General features: G+C 41.9%; 1 protein-coding gene across 2 annotated transcripts in view; it reads right to left on the bottom strand.

Annotated features, from left to right (window-relative positions):
• LARGE1 (LARGE xylosyl- and glucuronyltransferase 1) overlaps window positions 1-13,062 on the bottom strand; it is a 370,873-nt gene that overhangs the window by 91,801 nt on the left and 266,010 nt on the right. For both annotated transcript variants that reach the window (XM_074941326.1, XM_074941319.1), the window contains exon 7: window positions 3,924-4,028. In XM_074941326.1, coding sequence (XP_074797427.1) covers window positions 3,924-4,028 — 105 coding nt within the window. The remainder of the gene's footprint in view (window positions 1-3,923; window positions 4,029-13,062) is intronic.

The raw sequence follows: 13,062 nt of genomic DNA on the forward strand, positions 1-13,062 counted from the left end.
TATGGTGTAAAAAACCTAGAGGTGAGTGACAGATGAGAGCAAAGTAAATACAAATTTGCCAGTGTAACATGGTGGCAAAAATCTCTTGCCACAAATCTGAAATGAGGCTGAATATTCTGCAGGGTTTTAACAGAAAAATGAATGGAGTAGAAAAGAATACAAATTTCAGGAAGTGATACTGGTGCTGTACAAGATGCTGGTGAGATGCTATCTAGAACACTGCACTCAATCAGTCTGAATATTGGAGACTTGGTCCTTTGCTTTTAACTTCATTAGTTTGGGCTGGATTATTCCCTCACACTAAATGACTGTGCAGGGTAGCAGGGCTCCCACCGTGTAACCCTCTGCAAGGCTATGTTAACCTTGCCTGGCTTATGGGTCTGGGCTTGACGGGACAGAGCAGGAGCCATGCATGCAACACTCCCACTGCAAGAAATTGGGAGGGCAGGGGGGAAATGGCTGGGCACGTTGGGGGAAGTATACTGAACCCTTAATAGGGCTGTAGCAAAGCACTCCCACCAGAACAAGAAGGGAGCAGGGGAAAAATTATGCCTCTGAAGCCTTATTTACACAAACATTTAGTCCATGGAAAGCTGCAGTGTGACTTTACCCCACACTAGCCTGCTGCATGCTAACTTCCCATACGGATCCTGCTGATGTGCTCTTTGTTCCACTTGGCTTTGACGCAGAGGTGCACTAAGGAACTCTTAGCATGCATCAGCAGGGTTCACACAGACTCTTACTATGGGGTAGATTTACACCCCAGCTTGCTGCAAACTGAATGTTTGTGTCGACAAGCTCTGAGACACAATTCCTCCCTGGAGATCCTACCGGAGTGGCTTAGCTACACATAGCTCCTCACACAGGCTCTGGCTTAAAGGTTCACTCTGGCTCTTAGTTTAAAGGCAGGATATTAATGTTAGACCGTTGCGCTAGTTTAAATATGGCTTCACTAGCCACTTACAAAACGTGTTAGAATAATTCTCTCTAGCTTATATTCAATACCTCTATTTACCTAGTCAACACTTTAGGATTTGCTCTTTTCTTACTCTCCTTCAGCACTCTGCTAATTATTCAGAGAGCTGGGCCCTCCACTTCCCCTTCCCTGCTCACTGTTTTTCAGTGCAGCATTTTGCTAATACTTCTCATCTCTCTTTGGCCACTTCCTTCAGAATTCTGGATCCCTCTTGGCCCTAGAACTGTGTTATGGGTCAGCTGTTTTAATTTGCTTATCACATAACAGATAAGGCTCTGATTTCCTTCAGTATTTCTTCTTCCTCTGCGGAGATTTATGCCTCTGGTCTCTTCTAGGAATATTGAGGCAAATAATGGATTTAATTTTTACATTTTTTACAGCCATTTATGCTAATTCTGTCAATAATCCATCTTCGCCATCTCCGAGATTGCAATGTCTCACTTAATGACCTCTTGTTGCATGTGCTTGAAAAGGTCTTTCCATTTATTGTAATCTCCTATGTAATCTTCCTTTCACTCTCCACCTTTTGGTTTTCTCTCTTGAGCTGTAAAGGGCTGAGTTTTAATGGATCTGTCAGGAATGACTGAAAAATGGGTCTCTGAGCAGACTAAAATCTATGGGAAAGATTATGCACGGATGTGTAACAATGTATGTATATAGTTCTGTCAAGAATTACCCTATGTAACGCACGCCAAGTACTATACACATTCAATTATTTTAGCTTCAACCAAGACAGAATTTAGTAATGTACTAAAGTTTCTTTGGTACTTTTACAATCTGTTTGGATCGGCGCCTTGTGCCGAGATAGAATAAAATTACACAGCTCTCCAAGTAACAGGAGCTGATCAAATCAATTTTAAGATCCTGGGTGTGGATCATTGCTGTGCTACTCTAGTTTTATCCTGGTGAAATGGAGTCCAGACAATGTCAAACTGAAGTAACTCAGTGACGATCAAGGCCTTCTATGTCCACTTGTGCCTCAAAGCTCAAATGGAAAATACATACAAAAATGAGGAGAGAGAGAGGATGGTTATATGAATGGTAGCCACCTTTCAGAGGAACAAAAAGTGTTGCATGGAGATGTGGCTTTGAAAAGGCAATTTTTTTTTTTTTTACATTCTGCAAGGTAATGGTAGGCCGTAGGACACACCTGTGAAAATTGGCATTCTGTCAGGTAGTTTAGGATGGGTGTTAGTCCTACTGTTTGCTCCTCAACTCTGGGGAATTCAGAACCACGAACTCCCTTCCAACAATTTAGTAAGTGACATCCACAAGAAATCTTACATCCTTAGGCTATGCCTACACTGTGAGGTAAGAGTGTGAATCTCATCTCAAGTACACATACTCACGTGAGCTCATCTGAACTAACGAGTATAAATAGGAGTGTAGGCAGGGCAGTATGGGCGGCGGCCCAGCTAATCCATGCCGACTACATACCTACAGGGTTCAGGCAGGTTTGCACTTGGCATGGCTAAGTGTGCTACTGCTGCTGGCCGTACTATCAGGGCTAAGCTGCTACTTACACTTGCAGCAGCTCGATATTTACGTGTAAGGAACTGGAAATCACATCCCTAGCTCACCGTGTAGATGAAGCCTTATCCAGAAGTCTGTTCAATCTTGTATAGGTTAGGTGCACATTCTCATTAGAATAAATACAGACATAAGCGAGATGCTTTGTGGAGGCTGAAGTTCCCCAATACCGTCATGATTTCCGGTTGATCGTACACAGCAGCGTAGGATATGAATGACTGAACTGCTTCAGCGCAGTGCAAACCTATGGAACCCTTTTTTAAAAAGGGGAATCAATTTAATACAGCCCAATGTATTTTTGTGAAGCAAAGCCCAGTTACAAAGAAGAATTGTTTGATGTAGAGTTATTTAAATGGACACATCTTTTTTTAAATGGAGCCTTCACCAGCTGTTCCGGCCTTTTATTACAAATGCAGAAGGAACATAATTCACCACCCTAGCATATAAAATCTGAAATAGAAGTGATTTAGATGCATGTGTGCGTTCTTTATACACCTGGTATGTTTTCTCACATTTCAAACACAAATCAGTGGGAAAACTTGTCTCTCCTGTTATAATAAACTCTGTGATATAGTGCATTTTCTCCCCTCAGAGCAAGCAGAAATTGACGATCAGAGGTTTGCATTTTACTAGGACAATTATGGGCCTACTGCTGTTCTGGAGGAATTACATTTTTCTCACTCTGAAATTTTGTGGTGCCATTTACCTCCAGTGACTGGAAATGAACCTTTGCTCCAATTCCTTTCCTCATGCTGGGCCCAGACATGCATCTGGGGCACATTGTCAAGAGTGCTGTGTGTAGTGGCGATGGAATGATGGGGTGTCATCCCATTCAAGAGCTCTGCCCCTCCCAAAATAGGTCACGTAACCTCCCCAGGAACTGCACAGGCACCTGCAGTTGTAACATTAACATGTTCCTCAGTAAAAAGAACAGGAGGACTTGCGGCACCTTAGAGACTAACAAATTCATTTGAGCATTAGCTTTCGTGAGCTACAGCTCACTTTTCTTTTTGCGGATACAGATTAACACAGCTGCTACTCTGAAACATGTTCCTCAGTGTAACATATAGGGCAACACCATAATTGCAGCTACGAAATGAACCATAAAGCATCAGTTTCTGATGCAAATTCTTGCAGCATAATGGGAAGGAAAGGGTGAATGGCTGTATCTGACACCCTCTACGTTCAAGACAAAGTCTATGCTAACCCCAACCCCTCATTGATTTGTCTTTATCCATCTGTTGTCTCTTGTCTTATACTTAGATTGGAAGCTCTGTGATACAGGGACCATCTTTTTGACCTTTGTTTGTACAGCACCTAGCACAATGGAATAATGGTTCATGACTAGGGCTCCTAAGAGCTGTAGTAATACAAAATAAATAATAGCAATAACTCACAGAAACATCTTAGGGCCTACCTGTGTTGTAACCCCTCCCAAGAGCTGGCCAGGGACGATGATTCTTCCAAAGGTTGCCCAGATACCAGTCACTCTGGTTCTCCACTAAGCCAAGAACCTGCTGGCCTGAAAACAAGCAACATGCAAACAGATCATTAAACAAAAGACAATTAGTTTATGGGAATCAAATACAAAACCTGGAGTAGGGCAGGCAGTGGAAACAGAGCCCAGCAGTTCTGATGCTCCCTTCTTTCACATGTTATGAAGATGGGTAATCACCTAACTAAAAACAGGAACATCCTAGTAGTGCAAGTTCATCATGGCTCATTTATCCCCTTTCTCTCCTGGCTAGTCTGAGTAACTAAACACTATGGGAATCTTTGTCACACTGACAAAATTATATATCAACCAGGCGAATCTGAATGCTGCCTGATTTTGGCATACCGTGCTGGAGAATCCTTCCTATGAGAAAGACAGGATTAGTACCAGGATACTCTAATATGATGGTCTGTTTATACTTTGATGATGATTTAATTGGAAAATGGGTCTGATATAGAAAATTATTTCCTCTTGCCATTTTTTCCCCTTTAATTTCAGCATTTTCTCTGGCAGAGCAACAGAGGAAATTCCTTTTGCTCTAGCAAATGATGGTTTTGAAGGCTTTAGCTAAAAGAGAAAGTTGCACAGATTTAACTGAGGGCTTGTCTCCACGATGGGGTAATGCACACTCCGGGGGTGTGATTTCTAAAGCGCACTAATGTGCCGAGAATTCACTGGTCTGCATAGACCCTGCTGGTGCGCACTTAAAGTACTCTAGTGCACTTTAACATAGTACCATTTGAAACAGTACTGTGTGAAAGTGGACTTCACTAGGGAACTTTTAGTGCACACCAGCAGGGTGTACGTGCATCAATTAATGTGCCCTGAGAAATGCTGTATAAAATGGGAGTAAGAAAAGTGACTGTAACAGTTCTTTTGGAAGGAGGGGGAAATTTAATTTGTAACCAGGAAAAGAAAAGGGTGACAATGTTTCAGGGTATGTCTGCACTACAGCTGGGAGATGCAACTCACAGTACTAGCTCAGCTAATAAAGAGCAGTGTGGATACTGGGGCACAGGTGGTGGCTTGGGCTAGCCACCTGACTCCTAGCCTGCCTGACCCCTTGGGTCTGGGCTCAGGTGGCTAGCTTGAGCTGCCACCTGTGCCACAATGTCCAGACTGCTATTTTCAATGGAATAGCTCAAGCTAGCACGAGTCTGCTGCCCACACTGGGAATCACACCTCCCAGCTGCAATGCAGACATACCCTCAGTGGATAGGCCCCCTCAGGGAGATTGTGGTGGACAACAGCTGAATGACTGAGACTGGAAACTGTATTACCACCTTTTCTAGATACTATATAAACACCATGCTCTGAAAGGTGAGAACATGGTTTCAAACCTCAAGTCCTAACTACCCTAGCAAAACTGTCATGTTTCCAGTTACAATACACTAGTACCCAGAGATTGGTCAAACATGACATAGCTAGTATGGGACCAAATCAGCATCACCAAAAGGTGTTAGAGCCAGATGAAGACACTGTCTTGAGGGAAGAAATGGTGAGCAGTGTGATTCATTAAAATTCATAAGCACATGGGATGAAGCCCGTTCAGATTAGGTGATCACAATGGTCCCTTTTGGCCTCATAATCTATAAAACACTGATATCTAGAGTAGTGCATGTGAGTTTTGTTCCAGACCATCTTATAAGGGGTGGCTTGGAATAATAAAATTAATAATAATAATAATATTATATTATATAACAAAACAAAAATGTATATTATGGGAACATTGTATTAATCATGACATGGTTTGTCATCACCTTGACCAATCTACTTGTGTCAGGGTTCCCTCCCCACTCTGAAACTCTAGGGTACAGATGAGGGGACCTGCATGAAAGACCCCCTAAGCTTATTTTTACCAGCTTAGGTTAAACTTTCCCAAGGCACAAATTTCACCTTTTTCCTTGAACAATATGCTGCCACCACCAAGTGATTTAGACAAAGAACAGGGAAAGGACCACCTGGAGTTCCTATTTCCCCAAAATATCCCCCCAAGCCCTTACACCCCCTTTCCTGGGGAGGCTTGAGAATCAGCAAGATGAGCAGAAACCAGCCTTGGATTTTTAAGACCCAAAAAACCCAATTAGATTCTTAAACACAACTTTATTAGAAGAACAAAAAAAGATAAGAGAACAACTCTGTAAGATCAGAATGGAAGATAATCTTACAGGCAGTCAGATTCAAAACATAGAGAATCCCTCTAGGCAAAACCTTAAGTTGCAAAAAGACATTGCCTCCAGCACAGCGAATTTCACAAGCCAAAACAAAGAAAACTTAACACATTTTCTAGCTAGATTTCTTACTAACTTTACAGGAGTTGGAGGGCTTGCATCCTTGATCTGTTCCCGGCAAAGGTATCCCACAGACAGACACAAGCCTTTTTCCGCCCCTCTAGATTTGAAAGTATCTTGTCCCCCCATTGGTCATTTTGGGTCAGGTGCCAGCCAGGTTAACTGAGCTTCTTAACCCTTTACAGGTAAAAAGACTTTGCCTCTGGCCAGGAGGGATTTTGTAGCACTGTATACAGAAAGGTGGTTACCCTTCCCTTTATATTTATGACAACTTGTGTGGCCTTTCTTTTTCCATTCTTGTTTGTTCATCTTTTAGAATGTGAGCAATTTCTGGCAAGGACCATTTCTTCTTCAAAGGCAGTACATCAAGGATGCTACTGAAAGTTAATAATAATAGTTCTGTGAGGAGGGCATGGCAAGTCAGAGGAGGAGGTCAAAAAGCAGATGTGTATGGTTTAGAGGTTGAGTGAAAAGACAAGCACTGTCTCCTTTCAAAAGAAAAAAATATCCATCTGGAGGACTACATGGCTAACACCTGTTGATTCAGGGCTGGAAGGCTAACTGTTCCTTATAAACACCACTCCATTAGAGACAGAGTAGAGTAAATCAAAAGAGAAAACTATTAGTAAAGGATGAGAAAACCAGAGAAGAAAATTCAGGGACAGCCCAACTGGAACTGAATGTCACAGGTGATAAGAACTGAGTGACCCTGCCCATATTCTAATAGTGCATTTCACAACTCAGCAGTTAGCAGATGCTGCTCAGGATTGTACTTCTCACATCAAAAGAAATGCTAGAATCCCATTTGAAATAAACAGATATTTAAATTCCTCTCCATGGAACATCAGTCTGCTTTCATTATTTTATCCCTATGCATTACCAAACACAAGTCACAGGGTTCAGTGTTCAAACTGATTTATAATAGGTAATGCACAAACCTTGTTGCTGGTTAATGGATTTGCTCTCCCACCTACTGATCCCAACTCTCCATTTTGGAAGATATTCTTATCCCTCAGCTAGTTTTTCCCCAGACAAAGAGAGAGGGGAAGCTTAGAAAATAATCTTTGGTTGTATCCTTTTATTTATTTATTTATTTATTTATTTATATTTTATTTTCCACTCAAAATAAGGGGAGAACATGAAAAAAAGACTAAAAGAACAATGAAGTAAATGAACAGGAAGGGATCCAGAGAGGGAAAAGAAGAGCAACATGTTGATTTCCATCTGCTAGGAATTAAAATTTTCTAAAAAGTTAAACCAAATCTTTTCCTGTGTCTGAAGTTCCTCTTCCCCTAAACATTATCTGCTCTTTAGCTGCCAGATAAGCCAAGTTGCTGTGCCAAACATCTATCCCTGGAGGCAGTTCTGCTATTCCACCTAAGCAATATGAGTCATTTCGCTATAAGCACTGCTTTAGAGAACTAAGTTCTCAGTGGGTTGGAGTGTGTCCAAGATGACAGGATATATCCCAAAACACAGTTCTGGGAAGTAATTTTTAAGGCGGTATCCATTATCATATTAATTCTCCTGCCTACTTCTAGCCAAAAGGACTGTATGATCCTGGTACAGCCCCAACACATGTGAGCCAGTGTGGCTCCAGGAGACCAACATCTCCAGGAGCAGTCTGTTTTGGAAAGGCTCATGCAGTGTTATCTTATGTGGGGACCAGTGTGAACAAAATATAATTTTCTGCTGGATCAGCCTTACTCGTAGATCAATAGTAGAAAGTTAAATGTTTTGCAAGGCATTTCCCCATTGGCTAGGGGTCAGAGACATACATGCATCTTTGTTCCAGGCTTGGCACAGGCAATCTACATTAGGGAGGGTCTTTGGGGACAGAAAGTCATAACAGGCTACAGCTAGCTGTAGAGCCCTCTCCTACCAAACAGCAAATCTGGAGTCTTTGGTGCTCCCAGCCCATCCGGACCAACTATGCCCTCCAAGAGGTGATTAAGCTGCAGGTCATGCCATGCCGCTGGACCAGGTAGGTTGTATAGTTATTGGAATGTTTGGAATAGCAGAAACTGATTCTCTGAGATCAACTGGGAGACCTAAATTACTCCCTTATTCACCCGCTCTTTCCACATTAATGATTTCTCATCAATTTTCAAAAATGGGCCACCCCAAAGTACAGCATCAATGTGTGACCAGGGATAGAATTAATAATTTCTAGCAAACCTGGCCCTTGTTTGTCTGGTAGCCTACACTGGAGGGGACATTTTACAATCAAAACAGCAATAGGCTGAAACCAGTCTTCCTGCCAGCGGAGGGAATGGATCAACTCTTATTCCACCAGCAGCCAGGGAGGGATCTGCTCCATTATGTTGTGGAGAGACAAGGCTGCCTGGCTAAAGATAAGAGCTGTATGATAATGCTGCCAGTTGGGAAAATGGAAACTCAGATGTGGCTGGAAGTTGCAATCTACACAAAGCCAGTCTTGGCCTCCCACCCATTCCCCAGATAAATATTTTAAAAATTCCTTTAATTTTCCTAAGATAAAACTGAGGAATAATAACTGGGAGACAACTCAGGATATACGGTATTCAGGGAAACACATTTAATTTGATATTAATTTTTGCCCCAAAGGCTAAGGGTAAGGATTCTCAGTCTGCCTAAATCTCTCACTACCTGGGTTAAAATACACTCTAGATTAATTTTGACCCGATTTTCCATCTAATTGGGGATGAGAATCCCTAAATATTTAATGTTTGAGTTGCTACTTAAAATAATATCTTTGGTTGTATTCTTTTATTTCAGAGTAACTGCCGTGTTAGTCTGTATTCGCAAAAAGAAAAGGAGTTAGTCTCGAAGGTGCCACAAGTACTCCTATTCTTTTATTTGTATCCTTACTCCCACTCCTCCCCCAGTCATTTCCTTTTCTTGACAACACTGGTCCAAATTCCATCCTCAGGAGTACCCATGGGGGTTTGACAGGACATAAAGCAGAAATTAGCACATACTGTCTGTGTTAAACTGATGCAATGACTTCTCTTCCAAGTTTGAAGTAAGTTGTGAGTGCTCACTTATATTCTTTACTAGTTCATTTCCATTTGCTCTAGACATGAATACTGCCACTGTCTGTTCCAAATTATTCCTTTCTGTAGGATCTGATCTAATGTTAGAGCTAATTAGAAAACAGAACTTCCATCCCTCAGGACATTCTGACATTTAAAAATTTGTTTTCATCCAAAATCGGGACAAAAAAAGTCAAAATTTTAAAATATTTTGCAAGCCAGAAATTCTTAAATATTTTGATCTGGAAACATCAAAATAATCTATGGAAATGTTTCATTTTGTTTATGTTAAGCCATTTTGTTTCAATAATGTTGAAACTTTAGAATATTAAATATACAATATTAAAATTTAAAATAAAATTAAAGTAAAAAAAATGATAAAAGTTGGAACCAAATGAGAGTCCAAATGAAATACTTCCTTTCAATTTTGAATCATTTTGAAAATTTTCCACCAAAAATTTTGTAAAAAATCAACATGTTCCCACAAAATGTGTATTTCAACAAAACTGCATTTTCTGACAGAAAACTGTTGCATCAAAAAAAGACCAGCTCTATCTAATCTGTCTTCTCACTAGCCTTTAACACAGTTTTATTTAGTTACTTTAAAAACGGAATTTAGCACTTATAAATGTGACGGCTAGAGCAATGCATAGCATGGGCAGATGCTGTGAAAAACTCACTCCTCCCACAGCTCTGTGACTACATCTCAGTCCTGATCTGCATCACTCCTAACAGTGATCCCCACCATATACACATAGGTTTCAGAGTAACAGCCGTGTTAGTCTGTATTCGCAAAAGGAAAAGGAGTACTTGTGGCACCTTAGAGACTAACCAATATATTTGAGCATAAGCTTTTGTGAGCTACAGCTCACTTCATCGGATGCGTACTGTGGAAAATACAGAAGATGTTCTTATACATACAAACCGTGAAAAAATGGGTGTTTACCACTACAAAAGGTTTTCTCTCTCCCCCCCCCACCCCACTCTCCTGCTGGTAATAGCTTATCTAAAGTGATCACTCTCCTTACACTGTGTATGATAATCAAGTTGGGCCATTTCCAGCACAAATCCAGGTTTTCTCCCCACCCCCACACAAAAAGTGGGTTTGTGTGGGGGTGGGGAGAAAACCTGGATTTGTGCTGGAAATGGCCCAACTTGATTATCATACACAGTGTAAGGAGAGTGATCACTTTAGATAAGCTATTACCAGCAGGAGAGTGGGGTGGGGGGGGGAGAGAGAACCTTTTGTAGTGGTAAACACCCATTTTTTCACGGTTTGTATGTATAAGAACATCTTCTGTATTTTCCACAGTACGCATCCGATGAAGTGAGCTGTAGCTCACAAAAGCTTATGCTCAAATAAATTGGTTAGTCTCTAAGGTGCCACAAGTACTCCTTTTCTTTTTGCATATACACATAGTTCTGCCAATGTTTCTTAATCAAGATCGCCGGTAGCCCCTATTAACACAGCCTTGGTCTTCTCCAGAGCAGAGACTGCAGTGCCGAATGCCGGTGTGCATTTGTGAAGTGGACACACCTCTACCAGGTACTTCCCCAGATTCATTTTACCTCTGACCATGTTGGCATTTGATCCCAGATCTTGTGAGGTGAAAGACTAATGCACTAATCTGCTGTGCCATCACGCATGGAGTCCTTTTTAAAAGGCAAACAAATAGAGCTATTGTTTCGGATGAGAATACAGTGGCTACCATGACGCATTTGCATTGCTCAGTATGCTGCGCTGTCGGTCTCTCCTTCTTAAGGAGTTATTATAATAAAACACCATGACTAACAGCAAAAGCTTTGTCATTATTTTCTGCTCTGGCCCTGCAGTTATGATTAAGTGCACTCCTCTCACTCTTTGTTACTCCAGGCACAAGTTAGCTTATGAAAATTAAGCTGTCTTCTTTACTTATTCATACATCATCACTAACAGCCAGACAACAGAAAACAAGGCTGTGATTCTGGTATGTCCAGAGTGAAAATTTATCAAGCAGGCAGAACTAGAGCTTGATCGTCCTGAACCAAGTTGCATTCTGCCTGGCTGAGGGAAGAGTCTTCCTTCAGAAGACAGCTGCCCATCTACTGTATTTTTCACAATGCAGCATTCTGACAGCTCACATAATGAAAGATTCTTCTCACCATGCATAATCTCGTTGTAGTTAGAAAGAGAACTAACCATGGGAAATGGACATTTCTGAGCCTGACAACTCAGCGTCTTAAATTCTGTTTTCACTTCATGGATTTTTAATGGCTAAGATGCTAGACTAGAACTCAGGAAAGCTGGGCTAAATTCCTAGCTCTACTACAGCCTTCTTGTGTGACCACGGGCATGTAACTTATTCTCCCCATGTCTCAGATCCCCAACAGTGAAACTGGGGCTAATAATAGTTCCTATCTCCCAGTCTGTCTGTCGCATCTATTTAGATTATAAACTCTTTGGAACAGGGACTGTTTCTTACTGCATGTTTATACAGCCTCAGTACGATGGGCCCCATAGCTCACGTGAGGCCTCTAGGTGGTACTGGAATAATAAAGTAAGTTTTATTAATATTTTCTAAACTTTCTCTAGTGGACGTTTGAATCTTTTTTTGTCCTAGCAGCTTTAACTGCTTCCACCTCCTTTACTGCAGTCGCCGCAAGAGCAAGGTACCCTCCTAGGGTCGGAGCGCTTTAGCAAGGCTGCCACTCCTGCCTCCTCTATGATTCCCATGGCACCAGGCCAGTCACCAAAAGTGAGAGTAAACATGGTCATCAGACACTTGTGGCATGTCACCACCTGATCCCTACTGCCCTATGGGAAGTGGGATGTCACCTAAAATGTCCTCACCTGCATTTGGTACAGATTTCCATAATGAATGGTAATCAAAATGTACTTCCCCAGCTCTAAAACTACAACATCAGGATTTCTGTACTAGAGAGATTATTACCGCTTGCTAGAATAGAACTCTATGCTGCTGCTTCTGCCAACTACCTCCACTGTTGTGGTTTAGACACCCTCCCCCCCCCCCACCGGCCACAAAACTCTGTACAGAATGAGTCTTTGCACCACAGGTGACTCCCCTGCCATAGCAATATGAATGTCTGTGTTTGTGCTGAGAGAGTGGGTGAGGGAGGAAATTGGACTTTGAGTTCAAGCTTGGTAGGAGCTGGAAATATTGCAAAGATGTTATCCCCCCTACATTTGGGAGAAAGGAATGGAGAATAAAAGGATAAAGGTAGTGAAAAGGGAAAGAAGTAGATATTTCCCAATGCCTGGGCCTCTCTGAATTGGCCACCACTAAGTTATGCAATCATAGTCAGCACTGAATGAATCTACTATGTTACAGTCAGGTGGGGTTATTTTTTGCACCAATATGAGCTTCAACAGTTCCATTACCGCCCCTCCCAAACTTTCATAATCCTCCCCCCCTTCCCCATCACTGCTCACAGCTTTACCATCTCCCTGTCATTCAGACTTGTAACCCTTGTGAGATGTTTGACTGCCCTGGCTTCTCCAACTCTGCTCCACTCCATCGAGCCTGAGAGAGAGAGAGAGACAGAGAGATGGCAAGCATAAGAATGCCTCTATAGCCTGGTGGTTAGAGCACTCACCTGCAAGGTAGAAGACCAAGATCCAATCCCCACTACTCCAATGACTAAATTTTTTATTCACCGTGGAACAGCTTCAACAGGAGAGAAGGGGCTCACATCATACTATCCAATAGCCCAGTGGTTAGGGCACTCACCTGAGAAGTGGTAGCTCCCAGTTCCAAA

This window comes from Natator depressus, chromosome 1, assembly GCF_965152275.1.
Source record: "Natator depressus isolate rNatDep1 chromosome 1, rNatDep2.hap1, whole genome shotgun sequence".
NCBI lineage: Eukaryota > Metazoa > Chordata > Testudines > Cheloniidae > Natator > Natator depressus.